Raw genomic sequence first — 23,900 nt, 5'->3', positions numbered from 1 at the left:
GGTTTTGCTGCCCTGTGTGGCAGATCTATCAGCTGAAGCACGTTTGAGACTGGCAGAATGCCCAGGATGTTTGCGAAGCTTGTCTTGGGCTGACCTCAACATCAGTTACTAACACAATGATTCATTTTCTTATGCCTTAACATCTGCCAGTTAAATAACCTCACAGTGACAGCCTCAACAAGATGCTAAGATATACACAATATAATTAACATCAAAGTAGCAGGATTGGGGAAAAAAAGAAATTCATAAGTATGTGGATGTCAAAAATTAATCTTGATATCCACAGGGATCTAAGGGAAGCTGTGTGAAACATTTCTCAGTTCAGTCTAATTGAATAGATAAAACGCAAACTGCCGAATCGCACTCAGCTTAGCATTCAAAAGCTTTGCTGTGATTGTCGCCTATTAATCCATGTTTCACAATGCTCGAGGATGCCACCACTTTAAAGCTAATGCTGTATACCCTTTTTCCATTTCAAACCAGCGAAGCATTGCTGCCAAATGCAAATCATTCACCAAACGCAAGAGTGCACACATTGTTCTGTCAAGAGCTATTTAGAAATGTTTCTCGGATAACATACAAAACCATTTTAACAAAAACAGGAGTGAGAAATGCTGAAAAACAATAGCCAGTAATGCTACCAGTTTCTGTGTAATGGTACACACCGTGCATGTTATTGGTTCTTCTGAATGACAAGCAAGCTACTCAGTTTCTATGGTCAATTTCCTCTTTTCAAATACTACAACAATAATGACCAGTGCATCTTCAAACCCACCAATTTTCTACATAGAGAAAATCAGAAACCTGCTCATCTGAGTTAAAGTTCTTTTAAAAAATTTCCAATCTTTAGGCCAGAACAGCTTTAGCAGCATCCGTCATCTTTTAGAGACAAAGTGGTGGTGAAGGTCCAGTGATTTGCAGGCAGCAGAGCTACACTGAGATGGATGGGCAAAAAATCATCCATTGTGAAGTCAGTCTTCAAAACTCCAGGGACATTTGCCTGACTTCATTCACAGTCACCATTACAGAGTGACTCAGGGCACAGGAATGAATTTCACTTCAGTTAAATTAGCCATTACTGATCTGAGAGAGCTGCATTCTTTGGGGGGAAGGTACGTGAATGTTGAAAAAGGTGAACTTCAAAAATGGCAAGTGTGAGGTAAAGAGTCAAGAGGGAGTGGTAAGCCACCTTTCTAGTACCAAATACAAAATTCCCTTTAAAGCATTTGTTTACTGTTGTTTTAGGACTGAAATTAGTTAAAGGGGAATCGTCTGGTGTGGGGCTAGTAATACACAGCAGTCTTAACTACCAAGATTTTTCACCATTTCATTTCATTCAATTCATTCATTCAAAATGAAATAAACACACAAGTGCCGAAAACTGCAGTTCCTTTATCGGCCATTTGAAGCTGGTGCTCACATGTTAATTGAACTGAAGGTGTTACAGACACATATGGCAGATGTGCGATCAAGCAAATGTTGAAAAACAAGTTTTATCTACTTACCAAACATCCTTGGAGCATTATCTACTGGTGCGCTGTAAAAGCTATTTTGCTAACTGAGTTTAGGTCGCTATAAATACATATAATAAAACATATTAACATTCTGTTGGTCTTTTGTTGGATTCATTGCTTTGCCTACAGTGTAAGTATTTCACACTTTTGTCCTTTACTCTTTAAAAACATGTTTCCTTTGTCCATAATATATTACTAACATACAATAGGACAAAGGACAATATACACTCACTTCCCACTTACTTAGATAAACCCGTTCAACTGCTCATTAAAGCAAGTATCTAATCAGCCAATCATATGGCAGCAGCTCAGTGTATGTAGCCATGGTTAAATGACGTGTGGAAGTTCAAACCAAGAACAGGATGGGGAAAGAGGGTGATTTAACTTGGTGTGGTTGTTGGTGCCAGACATCGGTAGTATGAGTATTTCACAAATGCTGATCTACTGGGAACTTCACACTCAGTCATCTCTAGGAGTTACAGAAAATGGTCTGAAAAGGAGAAAATATCCTGTGAGCAGCAGTTCTCTGTGCTTTGTTGATTCCAAAGGACAGAGGAGAATGGCCAGACTGCTTCAAGCTGATAGGAAGGCAACAATAACTCAAATAACCACCCATTACAGCCAAAGTATAGAAAGAGCATCTCTGAATGCATAAAATACTGAATCTTAAAGAAGATGGAACAGCAGCAGAGTCTGTAGTTTACGTGGGCTCATCAAAATTAAACAACAGAAGATTCATGTTGTCGTCTCAGAATTTGGCTTAGACAACATGAATCCTGCTTTGTATGCAGAGTTCAGCCTGGTGGTGGTGCTGTGATGGCGTGGGGGATCTTTTCCTGGTTAATTTTGGCTCCTTCTTTCCAACAAAACATTTTTTAATGCCACAGCCTAGCTGAGTATTTTTGCTGACCGTGTCCATCCATTTATAACTACGGTGTGCCCATCCTCTCGTGGCTGTTTCCAGAAGGATAAACACAAAGCTCAGATCATCTCGAACTGGTTTCTTGCACATGACATGGAGATTACTTTTCTCAAATGGCTTCCACAGTGATCAGGTCTCAATCCAATAAAGCACCTGTGGGATGGGGTAGAACGGCAGATCCACATTATGGGTGTTCAGCCAGCAAATCTGCAGCAACTGTGTGATGCAATCATGTCAATATTGACGAAAATCTCTCAGGAATGTTTCAAGCACCTTGTTGAATCTATACCAAGAAGGATTGAAGCAATTCTGCAAACAACCGAAAGTCCAACCAGGTACTAGTAATTTGTAATTAAGTGTCCTATGATTGCATATTTCTCAAATATTTACATTTTTTCACTCTTTTTCCCCCTATGTACTGAAAGGGTTGCTGTCTAGTTGTCTGGTATTCATCTCATAAATTAATCAGTTGATCCATCTCTAAACATTACTTGTATCTATTACCCATTTTGGGGACCTTTGCCAAGAATTTCATTTGTGACACACTGTTTTTCTTCCTTGCATGAAGAAGAAAAAATACAAAACTAATTCCAGCATCTTCACTTTTGACTTGTGAGGTTTCCATGCTCTCCATAATGTATTACTTTGCTTCTCTTTAAATCAGGTAATAGTGGACAACAACAACGTATTCTCAGATGGGTCCATGCTCCAATGCATTTCCATTTAGAGGTCCTTGATTTAAAAAGATTTGGGAGCATTTGGCTTCATCTTGCCTCAAAGAACAGCCCTTGGCAGAAAAAAAATAATGCAATGAACCCTTTAATAGTAGTTGTGCAACGAATGGCAAAGTAGATGGCACCAGATAAACCACAAGCTGCCAGACACTGAGAGAAAGAGACGAGAAGGAGGAGGAGGGCAGGGAGAATATCAAAACAAACCCCATGTTCTAAACAGATGCACAATAGCACATGTCCTCCATGGAGCCAAAATCACTTCAGCACGTATTATGCAAAGCAGTGCAATACCATATTTGCATGAATTACAAAAATGATTTGGGCCAGTGAAGCTGGTGCAATTCAAATGCCAAAAATAAAACGAAATGAAGAAGAGTATCACATCCACGATGTGGTTAAAGCTTAAAATATACATTTGGAGCTCTCATTATTTTGAATTCTCTGACACAAAAGCATACAGAAGTGCAGCAACTCAACGCCTAATGGTGACACATGAAGCAAAGAAAACCTGCGAGCTATAAACTTTGAAAGGATAAGGAAGGAAACTAAAGTATTTACTTGAAGACTGTTAGAGTGATGCTGAAGTGCAACAACGTCCCACTGGCCCTCACACAATGATATGCGCGCATAAAGACGCGATGGTATCCATACTGAACCATGTTTGCACACTGCAATTATTGGAAAGTGTCAAAGCGTGATATGAACTTAATCCTCGGCCACGCCCTTGAAATCCACGGGCAAAATACATTCATAATAATTTTTTAAAAGTTCAGACAAGCTAAATATATTTGAGCAGTTTGGAGGCAAAGCGTCTCACCTGTGCAGCCATGAATGAGAGATCCATACTGTTGCTCCGTTCAAGCCAAGGCACTCAACGAAAGATGCGAACGTGCGTGTTTTCTTTTCTTTAATTCCCCGTCAGAGCATTTGCCTGCTTTTGTTTACTCGACATCCACCGACTCCGCAAGTTGGTAGGTGGACTTCACGTGAAGCGCATGTCGAATATGAAGAGTGGAAAAGAATATGAGGAGGAGAAATGAAGGGGGATAACGAGGAAGGAGGAAAAGGGAGGGGGCGAAGCAGACGGGGTAATGAAGAGATGTGGCTGCGAGAGAGACAGCGCGAGTGAGAGGGAGAGCGTGGAGGAGGCAGGGGAGCCGGACTGCCACATAAAACGGAGGAGGTGCAAGTCCTCCCTCTCTGTCCTCCGTCTCTGTCGCTCTTCGTGTGTGTGTGTGTGTGTGTGTCATGCTTCTTTCTCTTTGTGCCTCCCTGCTGTTTCTTTGTCTCTTCAAGCTGCGTTGTACGTCATTTTCTTATATTTTACCTTTTAATCGTTTTTTTTACTCATTTTCTTCTGTTTTATTTCATAAATCAAAAATGAATGAAAGCGGGGAAAGTATTTTAATCTTTTCCCACAATGAGACTGCATTTCCTAACAAAGACAGCATTCAGTGCTATCATTTTTCATGGAGATTGTTCCAGTCTTTCATTGTGGAGAACAATTGAAAATGTTTTTTTGCTTTTTCAATCATTGAATCTAAAACTAGGAACTATAGCTCTTTATTCTTTTGGTTTATATGCACTGTTTTTTATAAGAACTGAAGAGTTCTTTAATGATGCAATGCATGTATAAAATATATTCACTCTTCAATTCAGAGAAATCTGGATTTCAACATAACAATAGCACCTTTCCCAGAGCTGGGTCTTTTAATACCCCTTTACCATCTCTGTGTTTGGGAACAAAATCTAGAGCAGGGATGTGAAACTCTTTCTAAATTGGGCCAAACCGGTGAAACTGCCTTTTCTATATTTGCTGAAAAGTCTTAATATGAGGAAAACAAGTGCAACTTCTACAGTAGATCTCGGTTTTTCTACATGATAACTGTGTAAAATTACAGACAAGATATTTCTTGAGTAGATTAAAAACATGAACTTTTGCTTCATTTAATTGTTTATCTATTGCTTTACTCTGGTGTAGTATAAATTGCAAAATACTCTTAGAAGTTAAAAATCTATGCAGTCCTTCACAATTTCCAGATTGTGGGCCAGACTGGAGTCTTTGCTGGGCCGATTCTGGACCCCCAGCCTTATGTTTGAGACTTCGATCTAGAGTCTGTTCTGAGAATTTCCACCAACGAAGACTGGTGCCACTGACAAACCGCTGATACTGGCACATCACCACAAAATTTCTGGGGCCAGAGTGATATCAGTGGCTTCAGGAGCAGCTCTGAGAAATTCAGATGCAGCTCACGGATTTCGCCCATCATAATTTCCTTCCTGCCTTCTGCTAATAACACTGCATAACACTCGGAGTTCGTCTAAATGTGGGCAAGTTTTTATAAGATTCAACCGGCTGTTTGTCCAATTTTGTTTGTGACCTTATGGGGAGAAAAATACAGTTCTTGAACAACAGCAACAAAAGTAACATAACTAAACTAACAGAAAGCCTTTCTGATAAGAGCCTGAACCTTTGTAGCAGAAAGTTTTAACTCCATTATTTTAAATTAGATGCAACATGCATGTGATGATTGCAAAGTGCATTACACACTTAAGCTATGTGGTATAAATGTTGCAGCCCTGGTCAGTCAGAAGCAACAACAGGTGTGTAGCTGTGGTGCTGAATCTGTAGACTGACAGGTAGAGATGCTGCAAATATGTGCGACTGTGTCACCTTTCCCCAGAGCTCCCCTGCAAGGCTCTGGTGAAAAATTCCAACCTAAAAACTAATGACATGCTGGTGAATTAACTAGGCCTGCAGAATAAAGGATGCTGCTATTATTCATTGGAGAGGCTCGTCAAAGATCCAATTAGCACGCTCTACTTTGGGTATTGGGACTGATTAATTTAATGGTGACCCCGCTCTCCAGTGTGCATACTAAAACTCTTTCTGTGTTTGAGTAACACTAAAGTGTAAGTGCATCTAACAGTATTTTGACAACCCAGACTTTATCTGTTGTTTTTCTGAAGTTGATAATTAATCATCCAAGGACAGTGATGTGCCCTTTCTAAGAGAAATACAGCAATGTACACGAATGGACTGATGATAGTCTTTTAGGTTAGTGGAAAATATTGATGGCACTTGGCTTGGGCTAGCACGATTACAGTAGCTTGATCCCATGTTGTGATTTTTATAGTTTACCATAACCTCTGCCATGGAGGGGATGAAGCAGATCTCCTAGATCAGCAGTTCACTCTCCTTCCTCCTGTTTGTTTTTGCTGAGCACGCATACAGAACATCCAAATCCTCCAGTGTAGAAGATTTGACTCCCCCACTTTCAGTTTCCAGCTTCAGTTATACTTTTCAGACTAATCCAGGCCTTATTTTGTAATGTCTGTTGCCTCACTGGGAAAATAAAGAACTACTAAAACCAGCAGTCATAACAATACATTAGTTAAAATACTGTTTCCCACTCATGTTAAATAATTTCACAGGGAAATTACTGAAGATCTGTAATAATTCTGCTTTAAATGTTTTTTCCAGTGACATCAAAGTTGCCCTGTTTTCTATCTGATTCAAAGAAGCTTCAGTGGAGTGAATTTCTCAAAATAAACTTATGGCTGTACCATGAGCATTCAAAAAAATGGAAATGAATATTTTAATAAACCGATGATGAAAAGAAACTGTGAATTTATGCTTTGATGTGAAATCAAGGTTTCCACCAACAAATGTTGAATTCTTTAGTAGGATTGTGGCTTTGAAGACTGCAATATTTCCTAAAACCAGACAGTGGAACACTCTGCCTCAAGTGACTCACTGATCCGGTTAGAAAAGCAGCGCATATCCATTTCCATACTGATGTTGTGTTTTATTCCTAAAGACACAAGCGTACTGACAGATCTAGCTGCTGAAGACTGGTTAATGATGCCATGCTGCTGTAATGAATTACTGTTTTATGGCAATGTATGAAGCCATTACCTGAACACAATTTTTTTGAAAGAATCTTGGTCTTTTCCATGAACACTTTAAACTTTTTCCATCCCCATTTTTGATATATACACTTAATATTCCTTTTGTAATAATAACAATCAAAGCATCAAAAGAAGCATCTTTGTCTCAGTACTTACATGAAAATACATAGGTTGTTTTTAACAGCCTTAAAAATTATCACATTGTAAGGTTCGATGATATCCGTTGACTTTGATGTGTGCTTCTATGTCCTATGCTGTTCTCTTTCATGTTAATGTGGACATGCTACTGGCCTTGATTCACAACTTGGTAAAAATAGATTATTAATGAGCATCAGTTTGGGTCTTGTCATGTAACAATAGTCCTGGTTGATAGTTATAGGTTGGAATAATGTCATGCCACCTACAGCACTTGGCTGGCCTGCTCAACATTTATTAAAGCCTGTGATGTGACTGATGTGGTATGTCGGCCAGGCCTTCATTTCTCATGTTTGCACTAGTGTGGCTTCATGTATTTATGTACACAGCGTGTACGTGTATGGGTGGACACTTGGATGATCAGTCACCCTTAATCTTGGGGAGAGAGCTTGTTGTTGTTATAATTTGGGTTTTGACAGCTGTGTGTCAGAACCTATGAATATCATTACTCCCACTGAAAATCTATGCATAATCAACCAAAAAAGAGCAAGGCATCAAAAGTCAAACATGGGAATATCTGAGCCAGAACCACCAGAGAAACGATATGTAATGAGAACCATCCACACAGTCCTCCCACACATGCTGGTTTATTATTTATTAAAGGAGTAAATTTATGCTCCTCCTCCCACACTTGTGCGCACAAACACATTATGCATGCAACATGCAGGCGCACACATCTTTCATGTGCTGGATAAGGTTTTTTCTCACCTTCGAGCAGTACGGTACATCTTGGTTTGCCTCTTCACAACTGATGCAGAGCCAACGACGCAGCTGATTCATTATTAATACTCAGCTGTATATACTGGAGTTCTTCATGTGTGTTTGACCATGGGAAATCCACAGGGATGTAGTCTTGACTTTGCTTTACAAACAGCACCTGCTTCTCACAGTTCTCATGTGAGCCACATGAAAGTTCATTTCTGAGATATTCAGTCGCGTTTCAGGCAGCCTTTTGAAACCGAGAGCTTCTAAGTTGGTTACTTACCTTGCTGTACCACTAGAGTGCTTTTTTTTTTTTTTTTTTTGCTTTTTATCAACCAACACTACAGAGAGAAGCTTCTGTTATAGGCCAGGGTGCATCTGCACACAACATCTGTCCTGGCTAAATTAATGCATTTCAAAACTGCAATAACCTCTCTGGCTTTGTTTCTCTGACAGTGGGTGTTATTGTCCAGCCAGATTTGATAAAGCACATTGGCATCAGACTCACAGCAGGAGGTATTCCACGGCCACACCTTTCACTGCTCACTGTGTATTTTCTTCTATTAGTATGTCTGTGAAGGTTCTCAGTCATCCAGGTCATCGTAGTCAAAGGAGCTTGCAAAGAAAAGTGTCTGGACTTCTTTAAGTTACTTGAAGACTATTAGTATGAATTCTTTTGCATGAACAAGCTGCTTTTTGATTTGTTGCTTTGGAGCTTTTTCCTCAGTTTACCCTCATTTATTTTTAAATAGCCAATGTACTTTTTTCCAAACAAGCAGACAAACAGCTCGGATGCTACAGCGTTTGAGTGACTGTAGAGGCTAAGCCTACGCTTGAAGCCACTGAGGTGGTCGTTAACGGGGATGACGCGATGTCACTGGTATGCATGAATTAAGTTCACAGTCCAATAAATCCAGCAGTATGTATCTTGTCCTTTTTGGTCTTTATTCCGTATCGACATAGCATAACAGCACAACGGTCACAAACTGTTTGCCTTCTCAATGACACACCTGACACCGATTACGTGCGTCTACCTTAAATACCTTTACATTACATAATCAAAACAGAAAAATGTGACCTCTAGTGACCACATAAGGTATTAACCCAAGAATGGCTCCTACACCCCAGCCCCTAATTGAAATGGCTATCAGACATGGCAATTCTAATCACAAAGAAAATAAGGAGCCACTAATACAGTCTACTTTAGACCTATACATTCACATAAATAAACATAAATAACACACTTTTAGATTACAGTCTCATGTAACAAGCAAAGTTTAGTTACAGGTCTTTCCAGAATATTAGTCTTTGTTTTTAAACGTGCAGATCGCACAAGTCCCTTTTTGTCACGAATGGCTTCCAGAACTCTTCCAAGTGGCCAGGAACCACGTGGTGCAGAAGAATCCATTATAATGACTATATCTCCAGGTTTTAGATTCTTCTTCTTTTGGTTCCATTTTTGTCTCTCCTGTAACAAAGGCAGGTATTCACGTATCCATCGTTTCCAAAAAAGATCTGAGATGTACTGAGCCTGTTTCCATCTTCTCTTCAGATACATATCCTGAGGGTCAAATAGTCCGGGTGGTAAAGATGGTTTTCCTTTCATCAGGAGGATGTGATTTGGTGCAAGTGGCTCTAGGTCTTTTGGATCATCAGAAAGCTTTGTGATGGGTCTGTCATTTAAAATTGCTTCAATTTCACATAGAACCGTATTTAATCCATCGTCGTCCAACTGTTGTTGCTGAAGAACGGATCTCAGAATCTTTCTGATCATACGAATTATCCGTTCCCAAATTCCACCATGATGTGATGCTCCAGGCGGATTAAAACTCCATCTTATTCCAATGTGTCGCAAAGCATCCGCTATTTGGGTATGTTTCAGCGATTCAAGAGCCTCCCTTAACTCTCTGTCTGCTCCGACAAAGTTGGTTCCATTGTCCGATTGGATGTGAGCGACTTGACCTCTTCGACTCACAAAACGGCGCAAAGCATTAATGCAGGCATCTTTGTTTAGAGAGCTAGCCACTTCCAAGTGCACTGCTCGGCTGGCTAAACAGGTGAAAATGACTCCATAGCGTTTAGCTGTACCTCGTCCTCTTTTTACTTCAATAGGTCCGAAGTAATCAACTCCGACATTGGTGAATGGTGGGTTATCTGGCAAAATTCTTTCCTTGGGTAAATCTGCCATCTTTTGCTCCAAGGCTTTTCCATGATATTTCCTGCAAAAATTACATTCTGCGATAACCTTCCTCACAGCTGAGTTGGCCTTTGTGATCCAGTATCTTCTCCTTAGTGTGGATAAGGTGTGGTTACGACCGCTATGACCAAGCTGTTGATGAATGTGCTTTAGGATGAGATTTGCTACATGTTGATCTTTTGCAAGAACAAGGGGATGCTTCGTTTCTTCTGGTAAGGAGCCCTTTGTCAGTCGTCCCCCAACTCTTAAGAGGCCTTCATCGTCAAGATAAGGATCTAATCTATAAATTGAGCTGTGCCTGCTCACAGAACTTTTCCCACTTGACAACGTAGCAATCTCCTCTCCAAATCGTTGTTGCTGGCAAAATCTAATAATGGCAAGCTCAGCTTTCAGAAGATCCTTTGAAGATAGTCTGTACAGCTGCGGTTTCTTTACTTTCTCCTTTGTAGTACTTTTACAAATTGGGTTATCTGAGTAAGGTTGCGGTCTTTTTTTCTTATCTCTCATTGAACGAAGGATTGCCTTCAGTCTAAGGAACCAAGCAACAGCAACCTTGAGCCTTCTCCAGTCTGAGAAGTACACCATCAATTGACATGTAGCATCAAGCAAGTCTTTTACCCGAGTAACATTTACTGTGGCCTCACCTTTGACTTCAGGGTCCTCTGGTTCTAAGGAGCATTCCATTAAATTGGTTGGCCAATCACTTTCTGGCTTCTGCAGAAAGCTTGGTCCTTCGATCCAGCGGCTGCTATGAACAACGTTCCCAGCCTTGAGCCCTCTTGTAGCATCATCTGCTGGATTTTCCTTTGAGCTTACATATCTCCATTGTGATTGTTTAGTTGCAGTTGTAATGAATGAGACTCGGTTTGCCACAAAGGTAAGGAATCGTTTATCCTCATTCATTATATATTTGAGTACGGATGTACTATCTGTCCAAAATATAGATTGCTCGAGTTTCATTCTCAACTGAGCCCTTAACATGAGATCCACTCGGACAGCAACTACAGCAGCTGTTAGTTCCAGACGTGGAATAGTGACAGGTTTTAGAGGTGTTACTCTTGCCTTGCCCATCAAGAATGCGACGTGGATGGATTTCCTATTATCTTGCATGCGCAGATATGACACGGTTCCATATCCAGATTCACCAGCATCTGAAAAATGGTGTAGCTGTGCATGTGAGAGAGGTCCAAACCCTCTTGGTTGTATACACCTTTTAACCTTGAAATGGGAAAGCCTTTGCAAATCACTGAGCCAACCTTTCCACCTTTGCAACATGGTTTGGGGTATTGGTTCATCCCATCCCAGTTTCCTTTTGCAAAGCTCCTGCTGCATTCCTTTGGCAGGCAGCAGGACTGGTGCAAGAAATCCCAATGGATCGTAAATGGAACTTGATATTGATAACATTCCACGCCTAGTACAGGATTTTTGAGGGATATCCATTTTGAAGTTGAATGTATCAGTTTCCACACACCACTGCAAGCCCAGAGCTCTTTCTACCGGAAGTTTGTCTCTGTCAAGATTTAATTCTTTCAAGTCTTTAGCCCTTTGCTCCTCAGAGATACTTTGCAACAGGGTGCGATTGTTACTGACCCACTTGGTCAGTGTAAATCCTCCCCTTTGACAGAGTGCTGAAAGATCTTTGACCAAATCAACAGCATCTGAGGTGGAGGCCACACTCTTTAAACAGTCGTCCACATAGAAGTTCTCTTTCAGCGTTACACATACCTTGTCTAGGAATTCAGTTTGATTGTCCTCAGCTGTTTTTCTCAAAGCGAAACTGGCGCAGCTTGGGGAAGATACTGCACCGAACAGATGAACAGTCATGCGAAACTCAATTATGTCCTTGCTCAGATCTCCATCTGGCCACCATAAAAAACGCAGAAAGTCTCTGTACTCTTTGGCAACTTTAACTTGATAAAACATTGCCTTTATGTCACCCATAAATGCGACTGGATCCTGTCGAAATCTAAGCAAAACCCCAAGCAATGTGCTTGTGAGATTAGGACCTTGTAAGAGCTGCTTGTTTAATGATGTCCCCTGGAATGATGCCCCACAGTCAAATACAATTCTTATAGATCGTTTTCTGGGATGGTAAACTGCGTGATGAGGAATGTACCACTTCTTTCCATTTTCGCAAGACAGCTGCTGTGAAGGTATTTGCTCTGCATATCCATTACTTATCATCTCGTCCATAAAGGTTTTATATTCTTTATGCAACTGTTCATTGTTGAGAAGTTTTCGTTGTAGACTTTGCAATCTTTAACTATGGAAAAATTGTTTGGCATCTTTATATGTTATCCTTTTTAAAAGGTAACTTCAAACAGTAGTGTCCATCTTCCATTGTTGCAGATTTTTCCATGATCTTCATGAACTTAAGGTCCTCCCTTGACAAACCCTTTTCCTCTGTAACCCTTTCATTAAAGTCATAGTTATATTGACTTTTCAACATCTCCTCCAGCTTACAAACAGATATCCTATTTACAACTGTTGGTGGGTGCTCGCTGTCCAAGTTGCTTTTATCATCTTCCATGGGCCCATTTATGACCCAACCCAATGCTGTTCTTATAGCATATGGGCCATTCCCCTGGCTATGAATGACCTCCCATGGTTCCAATAACTTGGGAGCGTTGCATCCAATCAACAGGTCCACATTAGCCATTATGTGGGGAATTTGAACCTTTGACAGATATGGCCACCTGATCAGATCTTCTTCCTTTACGAAGTTATTCGTGGTGACAGGCATCCTTTCCTGTGTTAGAATTTCTGGAAGTTCATAGAAGGCATTGCTGCCTAAACCAGAAACTTCAAGACCAGTAAGTGAGTGGGCAGAGACGACCTTTTCTTGACCCATCGTTTGTAACAGGAATTGAGTTCTTTTGCCCACAAGATTTAGCTTTTGCATGAGGTGCTCTGAACAGAAGCTAGCTGAACTGCCAGGATCTAAAAAAGCATATGTCTGTATGACATTAGTACCTTTAACAGACTTTATTTGAACTGGCAGAATGGAAAGCAAACCGCTTTCTCTTCCGGCCCCTGTATGACCACAAGTTTTTACATTCTTTGAAGAGGAGGGCTCTCCATAGCATTCAGGGATTACACCATTGTTATCAATATGGAGGACAGTGGGATGACCTTTACCACACGTTCTACATATCAAACGCTTAGCACAGTCCTTGCTTATGTGCCCAGCACCTAAGCAACCAAAACACAGCCCTTTCTCCTTTAGAAAAAGCATTTTGTCTCTGTGCTTCTTCCGCTGAAACTGTTGACACTCCTCCAGTGTGTGTCGTTGAGTACAGCAGACACAAGATGGCTTTACTGTAAAGTCATGGCTTGTTGTAGTAATCAGCCTTTCCGTGCTGTAGGTTTTATTCATGTTCATGGGTGTGGCTGTAGCAGCAAAGCTGTTCCCTTTAATTTGTTTGATTGGTTGTGACTTCAGTCTGTTGTCAGCCTTTGAGACAGGGATTGTTGACGTTACATTCTGAATGTCCCCAAACAAAGGATCCGAAAGAATTTTCACCTGCCTTTCAATAAATGCAACCAAATCTTGAAACCGAGCTCTGTGTTTAGAGGTTTCCAATATATCATATGCAAACGCTCGCCATTTCTCTCTCATTTTATATGGCAACTTGCACAAAATGATTTTCATGTTCACTGGCATGTCCAGTTCCTGCATATGTTGCAATGTTTTCATGACATTACAACTCCCACATAAGAAAAGGGAATATGCTTGCAATGATTTCACATCTTCATTTTTAATTGCAGGCCAAGATAACGCCTTGTCAATGTAAGCAGTTGCAATCTTCTATTCATTTCCGAAGTGTTCTTTGAGCAGTTGCTTTGCTTGTATATAGCCTTGTCCTGCAGCCATATGTTGACAACTGCGTACCAGCTCTCTCGGCTGTCCTGTTGTAAACTGCTCCAAATAATACAAGCAGTCCCTCTTATTGGCCTTTTCTTCCACTCCTTGTTCAAACGCATTAATGAAAGAGATGTACTGAAGAGGATCACCATCAAATACAGGTATTTTCCTGGATGGTAATGACGATGCACGCTGATGCTGAACAAGGGTTGCAGTTATTTCGTTTTGTCTTTGTAAAATGGTACAAATGTCCTCCGACCGTCCTTCTGCCGCTGTAGGAATGGACCTGGGCGATGGAGGATCCACATTGTGAAATTGCGTTGTGATGACCGTTTGAGCTTGTGGCTCACTTTCAATTTCCGTTCCTGGCAGGATCATTGCAGATATGTTGCTTTCAGTCTGTACTATTTGCACTGCAGGTTTATCTTCATTGACTGGTGTACTAGGCTTGACTGTGGCTGAAACAGCTGTTTTCTTGGTTTCCCTTTCATAATATGAATTCATAGCATTGGACGATATGTTAGATATACTTTGAACTTCAGCAGCTTGGAGAACAGCTAACTTTGCAGAAGAGGCAGAAAGCAACGCTTCAAGCTCAAGCTGTTCACGTTTCCTCCTTAGCTTTAGCTCTTGCTCCTCCAAAGCATGCTTCTCTTTTAGGACTGCCATACGAGCGAGTAATGCTGCCTTTTCTGCTTTTGCTTTGATTTTGGCAGAAGAAGTTGTGCTCACTTTACCACTAGATGAGCTTTTAGTGACTGAAGATTTACCAGCAACATTTGAAACACTGTCCTCTGGCTTAACGCCATCATCGACACCATGATCACCCTTTAAATGTAAATGTTCGCAACCTGACAACCATTCTTTCACTTCATAAGTGAACTCATCATAATGCATTGTTTTTGCTTTAAACCATGTTTCATGCTTTTCTTTTTCATCATCTGGTAACAAACACATCAATGAACCATGAATTGTTTTTGCTTCATTACACAAACCAACAAAATCATTGAATGATGCTTGAACCATAGAAGTTTCATTTTTTTTTCCATTGAGACCCTTATACTCTTTTAAATTATTAGCTTTATTTAATTTAGCTTTTCTATCACGTTGCAGCCTGTCTAGTCTCTCTGCCAGTGCCTTGGCAGTCAATTTCACCACTCGTTTTTCCTTTTCTGGATGTGTCCCAGCCTTGCTGGCGTTGCTACTTTGCACAGCTGATTTTGCAGCAGGCTCCGGGGGCCTGTCAGCAGCTTTATTTGTGTCCATAGTTCAAATGTTCCAAAACTCAAATATTTATCAAGTATTGAGGGTTTATGCGCACATGCGAGTTTGTGTTTATAAATCAGTTTTATTTGGGTTGACCACCAATGCATTGGAATTACGTCTTCTTAAATAAGTGTGCACACTTTTATAAATGGCCATTTATTAGTAGCGCTACTCATACCTTGCGTTGGGCGCCGTACTGATTCCGATGAAGAATTCTGAGTCCTCTCCAACATCCACGGAACAATCGCCAAGCATTCCACGTCGTCAGCTGACAGACCGCTAGTCCAGCTGTCCGCTCCTCGTGAAACCTCCACGGTAACCTTTCCAAACGGCATTCAGCTCTCCGCGGCGATCGATCACTCAGACTTTAATTTTCCTGTTTGCGCCGAGTCTCCAAAACACCGCGGCGAAGTTGGCACAAACTTTTCCCCAAAGAAAAAGAAGTTTGTGACTCTATTGTAGAGGCTAAGCCTACGCTTGAAGCCACTGAGGTGGTCGTTAACGGGGATGACGCGATGTCACTGGTATGCATGAATTAAGTTCACAGTCCAATAAATCCAGCAGTATGTATCTTGTCCTTTTTGGTCTTTATTCCGTATCGACATAGCATAACAGCACAACGGTCACAAACTGTTTGCCTTCTCAATGACACACCTGACGCCGATTACGTGCGTCTACCTTAAATACCTTTACATTACATAATCAAAACAGAAAAATGTGACCTCTAGTGACCACATAAGGTATTAACCCAAGAATGGCTCCTACAGTGACCCATGTCTGATCAAAATGTCAGCAAATTTCTTTCTAAAATGACAATTTTATTCTCATTTTTCAATAAATTATAAATTACTACCCCCTCTTAAGCTCTTAATCTTAAATCAGTGTATACACAATGACCACTTCATTAGGTACTAAGTTGCAGCTACTTAGGCTATATCCTTTTTGCCTGCAGAATTTCCTTCTTCATTCTTCATGGCACAGATTCAATGAGGTGATGAAACATTCCTCAGAGATTTGGCTCCATACTGATAAAGCATCACACAGTTACTGTAGATTTGTCAGCTGCACATCCCTGATGTTAACCTCCCATTCAACCATATCCCGAAGGTTCTCAATTGGATTCAGACCTGATGCCAAGAAAATATCCCCCACACCATTACACCAGCAGCAGCTTGAACCGTTGCTACAAAGCAAGATGAATCTATGTCTCTGCATTGTTCATACCAAATTCAGACCCTGGGATCTGAATGTCGTAGCAGAGATTGGGGCTCATCAGACCAGGCAGCATTTTTACAGTCTTTCATTGTTCAGTTTTAGTGAAACTTTGAACTGTATCCAGTTTCCTGTTCTTCGCCGACAGGAGTGGTGCCCACTGTGGTTATCTGCTCCTGAAAGCCTTGAGTTGCTGACTTGTGATTGCCTAATTACATTTTTGCATTTTAACTTAATAAAGTGGCTAGTAAGTTCATATCTTCAGTCACACAAATACCCAATAAAAATACCAAACTCTTATTTTTGTAGCCATTTTTCAGTTTAATCTACAGGAAAATTTGTTTATAATATCACATTTTTAAAAAAGTGTTATTTTTTCCTATTAAATCTGTCAGTTTAAAGCACACAGCTAAGAGCCAACATCTTCATGCGACATTATATTACTGAAGTAGGTATTTGATATGAAAGGGTTTGGGCAAGTAAGGACATAAGAACAAAGAAAAAAATTCCATAAAAGAACATTGTGAAGTACATGCGTCTGGAAGTCTACGAGTAAAAGCTTTTCATTTTATTTATTTATTTCCCAACCGCTCTAAAATCAGCCCATTTTGTTTCCCGTTTCTTTTCTCCATTCTTTTTTCCTGTTGTCATATTTATGAACAGTGTAACTAATATTTGTTTCAGTAGTATATATTCTTTGTCATCACTTGGCAAATTAATCTTCAGGGAGATATGACAGACAGCAACCTGCTGTATTTGAGGAACATTTGAGCCTGATTTTCCATCATTTTAACATTATTAGACCTGTTAATTTACACTGTGTTTTTATCATTTTAGTTCTGTTTTGTGTATTTAAAATAACAGTCAGATTTTGTAAAATTTACCAAGATAAACTTACAGGAAAAAACTCTTTGCTTATTGCAAACATTTCATGCTTTACAGTCATGTGGTACTATTTGATAAAGTGCTTATGTGTAACTGGTTTTTGGATCGAGAGTTTAATGATTTTGTTGTAATTTAAAAAGTCCAGATCTAACTGTAATCTAAAGCCCACATATAAAACCTTGTCGTTACAAACTCCCTTTTCTGTTTCCTGTCTCTCACTACATTAACCACAAGTGAAGAGGAGAAATGTATTCCCTCCCTGGGTTAATCACTATTAAACTTCCACAGTAGAAATGCCATTGTTCCCCCACTGAACACTCAACTGTGTTTCACCCCATCCTTGAGCTTCATTCATCCACCTTTCAACCTCTCATTCAAATTGTATATTTTTTATTTGTTTATATTTGTTTTTAAAGAGTGAAACATTTATCAAATCACAGATCTACAGATTTAACATTGGGTTTGTTTCCCAACATGTCATACTGAAGAAATCTGCTCCTCATGATTTCTTAATAAAAACCTCCAGGGGATCAATAAAGTGTAATTTACCATGAATATTTGGCTTATGTTCATTATTTATTATCAAGGGCATATCACACAAAAGGCACTACACAAACTGTCACACCCAGCCATCATGTTTTCTCTTCATACATAATTTGTGTTAGTACAATTTTAGAAATGGGTGCCCTTTTTCCCCTGAAGTAATATTTAATACAGTCTCAAATATATCTCCTTTCATTTAATGTGCGCTCTATGACATCTTCACCCTGAGGTAACCATGTGACACAGCAAAACTCATTTATTTGATTTTTTTGGCCACCCTCTCTTCCCACATCTACCATGTGCTCTCACCCATCCTAAATTAGTGGAAATGAGCTGATACTCTAAAATCTACTTCTATGATCACCTGATTAATTTTGTGGATGCCTGTCTGGAACATTCATCTTAGCCTGAGGCTGGACTCACCCGTTGTAAATAAAATTGACTTTCAAATGTCTTTTTGTGCACTTCCTGGCAGTGATTGTTTTGTCCTTTGTGGTGATACATTCAATTGGACCAAAAAAAAGGAAAGCTTAGAAAGCAGGGTTTTACAACAGGTTTGGTTCAATCCACAGGCACGCACATTGCTCAGTCTGTCTCTCATGGCAGTCTGCCATTGGGCCACTTGCCAATGGGTAGAAATATGCACATGATTGACTTTTAGCAGCAAATGTGTGGCAAATTGTAATGACCTTTGTGGTATTTTTGTCACTCCGCGGATCTAGTATGTCTGTGTGCGCGCTCAACATAAAAAGATGGAAACACCTTGGAGACTGAGCTGATTCAGTTGTATGTCAGTTACTGGAAAGCCTTGTTGTGAATCTGACCTCATGACTGCATATCATCATGGTCTCTCACAGCTTTACTCTGAAATGTCCAGATAAGATAGGTTTACCTTTACAATTGTAATAGTAATTGTGCTATTTATGCAAGTATCTTAAAAATGTATAACCCACAAGCATCATTTTCATTAGTAATTCAAAAAGCAGTTGGAAAACCCCACCACTGCTGTCCTGGTCCCAAGCTGTGGTTATGTTTATGAGTCTGGGATCCTCAATATATACAGTATATATTTGTTTATTCTTATAATAATAATGGATTGGATTTATATAGTGCTTTTCAAGGCACCCAAAGCGCTTTACAATACCACTATTCATTCACTCTCGCATTCACACACTGGTGGAGGCAAGCTACAGTTGTAGCCACAGCTGCCCTGGGGCAGACTGACAGAAGCGAGGCTGCCATATCGCGCCATCAGCCCCTCTGGCCAACACCAGTAGGCAAGTAGGGTAAAGTGTCTTGCCCAAGGACACAATGACCAGGACAGAGAGCCCAGGGATCAAACCAGCGACCTTCCGGTTACAGATGCGATTCCCAACCCCCTGAGCCACGGTCGCCCCATCTTAGTTTGTTTTGTTTTTTGGTTCCTGATATAATCCTTTTTATTCAATTATATTTATTTTTGTGGCTTTACTGATTGTTTTCACCTCTTCTTAATTGTTTCCTCCTGTGTCCTGTTTTAGTGCTATCTGTATATAAAGTGCTCTGCTTCTTCTTGTGTTTGTACATTTGTTTCTCCTCCATGTTTCAGTGTGGACTTTGCTGTTCTTCTGTTGGATTTGCTTATTATTTGGACTGCATCAGTCCAATAAAGACTTGCCTTTTGTTTTCATGTCTGACTCCATCTGTACCTCGACAGCCGTTTTGTTGAGCAATATGGGGTGATGGTAAATTGCAGGTTGGCCTACTAAAAAAAAAAAAAAACATCATCCCTGCAGCAATCTATAAAACTACATGAAGCATTTTAAAAATATATTTTAGCATGAACAATATTTGAAGCAACATTTGATTTTTGCTCTGCTGCATCTCATTTGTCTAATTCCCATATGTTTGAATGGTGACCTATCTTCCAAAAGGTAAGTGTATATAACATTTGCCAGCCTGAAGGCAGGGGCCAGACAAATAAAAGCAAGAGAGATGGATAAGTAGTGTTCTGCAAATGAATGCCAAGAGCACAAAAGCATTTTATGACAAACCATCCAAATGTTGTCTGTTCATCTCTTTGTAACGCTATAATTCTTGTGCTATCTCTTATATACAGCTGTCGTAGTCAGTAGTTCTTTCAACATTGTTTTGTCACAGTTGTGTCAGGTTCTGTTTAAAGAAATAATACTAATCATAAAAAAACAACATTTCTTTTCCCGCATAGATAAAGAAAGCAGGGCTTGCGTGGCCTACACCTCGTGTGTGCGCATGATGATGTCTCACTAATAGATAAAATAAGCTCTGCTTTACAGGTGATGTCACACTTCATTTGTGGCCTCATAGACAATGTCACACTCTGTGAACTCATTATGTCACCAGTTCAGGCAACATAAATAAACCTATACTGTCTGTAGCATCTACTATCACTGATGCTAACATGTCTCTGACACTGCATTTTAATCTGTCAGCGCTGCACATTTGTGTACTGCAAGATTTGTTTGACCTGTGCACAAAGAAAAAAAACTATATGTACAATACTAAACTTGCAAGGGTTAAATCAATAACACTCTGGCCCTAAGACAGTTCCCTACTTGCACCCAAACACACACAACCTGCTGGTGGTCATCCAGTCCCCATATCTGGAAGATTAGATGACTTGTGACCATGCAATTTCCAAAAGATCCTGGACACCTGACCCTCCTTACCCAATCAGCAAGCTGATCGGGACAGTTAGGGTAATTCGGATTGAGACTCTGACATCCGTGTAAACAAAAGGTGCCCCTAATATTCTTCAATACAACAAGCAAAAGCTACACAGCATTACATCTACAGATCAGTTCCAGTCAACATTCATATTCAGTGAGTTAGTGTTGGTTTAAATGTTAACATTGATCCAGCTCTAGATCTGTCATATATTTTCAATGATTTTTCTTATAACCAAGCCGTTGGCACACATCAGTGTTGTGTTGAGTGTTGCTGGCAGGCCACTAACCTGCTTTCAACTAGTACAGTGATCAAATTTTATATTATGAGTGTGTGTGTGTGTGAGAGAGAGAGCGAGAGAGAGAGAGAGAGAGAGAGAGAGAGAAATAATTGTGTCCCACTATCATTAACAGCATTATAGGTCACACTTGTGACCTGTAGAGACTTTTTTACTCATCACAGCCAAGTCAAAGGTCGTACTGATCTAGACCTACATTCAAGGACAATGTGTGGTTCAGCTCTCTGATTAAACCTGCCGCATTAAGCATCATCGGCTGTTTTCTGATTAGAGTCCATTTAAGTATTAGTTTCCTTTATTACCCTGTGCACATTCAGGAATAAATCCAGTGTAACCTGTTCAAGGTTATTTTCTAAGAGGCAAGCTTTATTTAGAAGCTACAAATAAATGTCAAAACACAGAGTTTAGGATTTAACTATTTAGATTAATGTGAACTCTTATAGAGATTACACTGCAAATCAAAATGTTCTCAGTTATTTATTAAACATTTAGCTACAAAACATTTATTAAACGAATACCTTTGAGTCGTCCCTCAATGGAAAGAAATTATTTGTTCTGATTGTGTCGTTTATCCCACATGGGTCAGTTTTCTTTTGTGATCTAATACCAAATGCAGCCCATCAACCCGTGAGGTCATCGACACCACTGCCTTGTCCTTATTGCCAGCTGTAAACAATAAACAGCAGCAATTTCTCAGAGCTATAACATATACCTGCCAAAACGCGTCCACAATAACCTGCCCTGCAATGACTGCAGTCCTCGACTTCACCTTTCACTTCTCATTCTGCACAGCTGCTCCTCCTCTTCCTCCCAGCACCTCATAGCCAGATTGCTGCCTGAATATGTGATGGTGCACATGGAAGAAGGTTATGGCTTTGTGCTGTGTTATACATGGATAGTGCAGAGTGTCACAAGGCATCTGAAGGCAAGAAGTGACAGGTGCTGATGTGACCACTCTTTAGGCAATGTCCTTCAAATGGTGTAGAAGCTGTAGCTCTTCTATTTTTTAATCAAGTCTAACGTACCATGATTCAGTTTATAATAGTCATTAAAAAGCATTTAATAAACTGCACTTTACATCATGAAAGATGAAAAATAACAACTGAGTAAGTATATTTGCTTAGTGCTTCTTCGGGCATGCTTCAGAGGTCTGTGTGCATGCTCAGTGTGCGTGATTGTTTGAGCACTTAAGCCACCGATCATGGTGTCCTGTCTTCCTCCTCCCTTCAACAGATTTCCCTGTAGGAAAGCCTTTACCTTTCTACACATGGTGTTGTTTTCCCCTTCCATTTCTGTCCAGTCTTTTCACTTTAAGCTGCAGGCCATTTTAGCTCTGTCATTTTGATCCTGCGCACCAGCAAACTGGCTGTGTGTGTTTTGTTTTTCCTGTAGAACTGTGACAGTATAGGAAAATAAAACTAAATGAATTGAATGTAGTAATTTAATTTGATCATTTTATTCTGCAAGCATGCCCTTTGAATTAACAGTCATTCTAAATAGTTGGAATATTAATTAATTCAGCACTTTGCTCATGAGGTGTAACACAAAACATTCACACATATAATTACACACTGATGAAGATACTCTGCTGGACTTTGTATACATGATGCTATATATCTTTTTTGTTATTAATGTTGCTTTATAGAGGTATATTTAGTAGAGTTATTATATTGTAAACTGTTATATTTTTCATTTACATTTTTTTCTGTAATACTGTGCCATTAAATTTAAGGATCACCAGCTTGGCTATGTGGTCATTAAAGGTAACCAACTTGCTTCAGCTGTTGTATTTGTGCACAAAATACCAACAAGTTTTCACACTGCTGGTAACTTTTTTGCCAGTGAAAACCAGATGTAAGCATGGTAATAATGTGTTTTTAATTGTAAGTTATTGTATTGTATAACTGCGTTACTTAGCAGCATGATCGTGCCACCTCACAGCAAGAAGTTTGTTGGTCTGAGTCCAGTGGCTGGCTGGGGACTTTCTATTTGGACTTTGTATGTTCTCCCCCTGTGTGGGTGGGTTCTCTCACGGGTACTTCCTCCCACAGTCCAAAGACATGCGGGGGGGGGGGGTTGACTGGTAATTCTAAATTGGACCTAAGCGTGAATGGGTGTGAATGGTTTGACTGTCTCTGTGTTAGCCCTCTGATACACCAGCAGCCTGTCCACACTGTACTACACCTTTTGCTCTAAGACAGCTGGAATAGTATAAGTGGAAGCCCCCCTGTGACCCTGAATTGGATAAGTGGAAGAAAATGGAGGATACTGATTTAAGCAGTTAGTCATGTTCTTGTTCATTTTATGACTATAACTCTCTTTTTTCTTCTCTTTGACTTGTATAAATACAACAATTTTCACCAGCTTTCTGTGTTCGCCTGCCTTTTGCTGTCGAGCAATTAGTGTACAGTGGATGTCAGAGCTTTTTTGTCAAGCACAGCTGCCTCCTGTGCCCTAAAACGACTCCATGTAAGACCAAGTCAAACCAGTAAGGTTTCTGTTCTCACAAATAATCAATAAAACAGGTGAAACACAAAAGCTCTACACATTTCTGCAGGTGCATTGCTATATATAACCCCTTTAGTAATGTCACATACATATTTTATACATTGTTATTTAAATATATGTCAGAGAGTTGTAGCTCGCTGACATGATCTAATAACTTTATTAACATTAAACGCTGTTGGGTATTTATTCTTACTTGCCATCTTATAGTTTCAATGTAGACTCTTAATCTTTAAAATAGATTTAATTGAAATAACATGAGTAAAAAATGTATAAGTATATTGTATTGAATACACAACAAGTAGTGCATACATGTATCTATATGTTTAGATTATTCAGCCCTTTACTTACATAAAGAAACATAAATGAAAACCAGTTTCATATTTCTTTATAATTGGGTAAACATTTGGGGCTTTTTCTTTAACAAAGGGGGGTCACTGCAAACGGCAGAGGGATCATCATCAA

At 39.9% G+C, this 23,900-nt stretch overlaps 1 protein-coding gene across 2 annotated transcripts in view; it reads right to left on the bottom strand.

Annotated features, from left to right (window-relative positions):
• LOC309694971 (uncharacterized protein C14orf132) overlaps positions 1–15,883 on the bottom strand; it is a 42,566-nt gene extending 26,683 nt beyond the window's left edge. Inside the window, exon 1 of one of the 2 annotated variants that reach the window (XM_082515285.1) lies at positions 15,486–15,883. Coding sequence is in view for 1 of the 2 variants with exons in the window: in XM_082515284.1 (XP_082371410.1) it covers positions 3,988–4,014 (27 nt within the window). In the remaining variant the exon portion in view is untranslated. Of the gene's footprint in view, positions 1–3,987; positions 4,351–15,485 lie in introns of those variants that run through there. The other variant, XM_082515284.1, reaches the window with a different exon arrangement.
• Positions 15,884–23,900: the final 8,017 nt, after the last annotated feature.

Source organism: Aulonocara stuartgranti (assembly GCF_965226115.1).
Source record: "Aulonocara stuartgranti genome assembly, chromosome: 19".
Taxonomy (NCBI): domain Eukaryota; kingdom Metazoa; phylum Chordata; class Actinopteri; order Cichliformes; family Cichlidae; genus Aulonocara; species Aulonocara stuartgranti.
The sequence above is the reverse complement of the archived record's forward strand: the minus strand, read 5'-3'. Positions and strand labels throughout refer to the sequence as shown.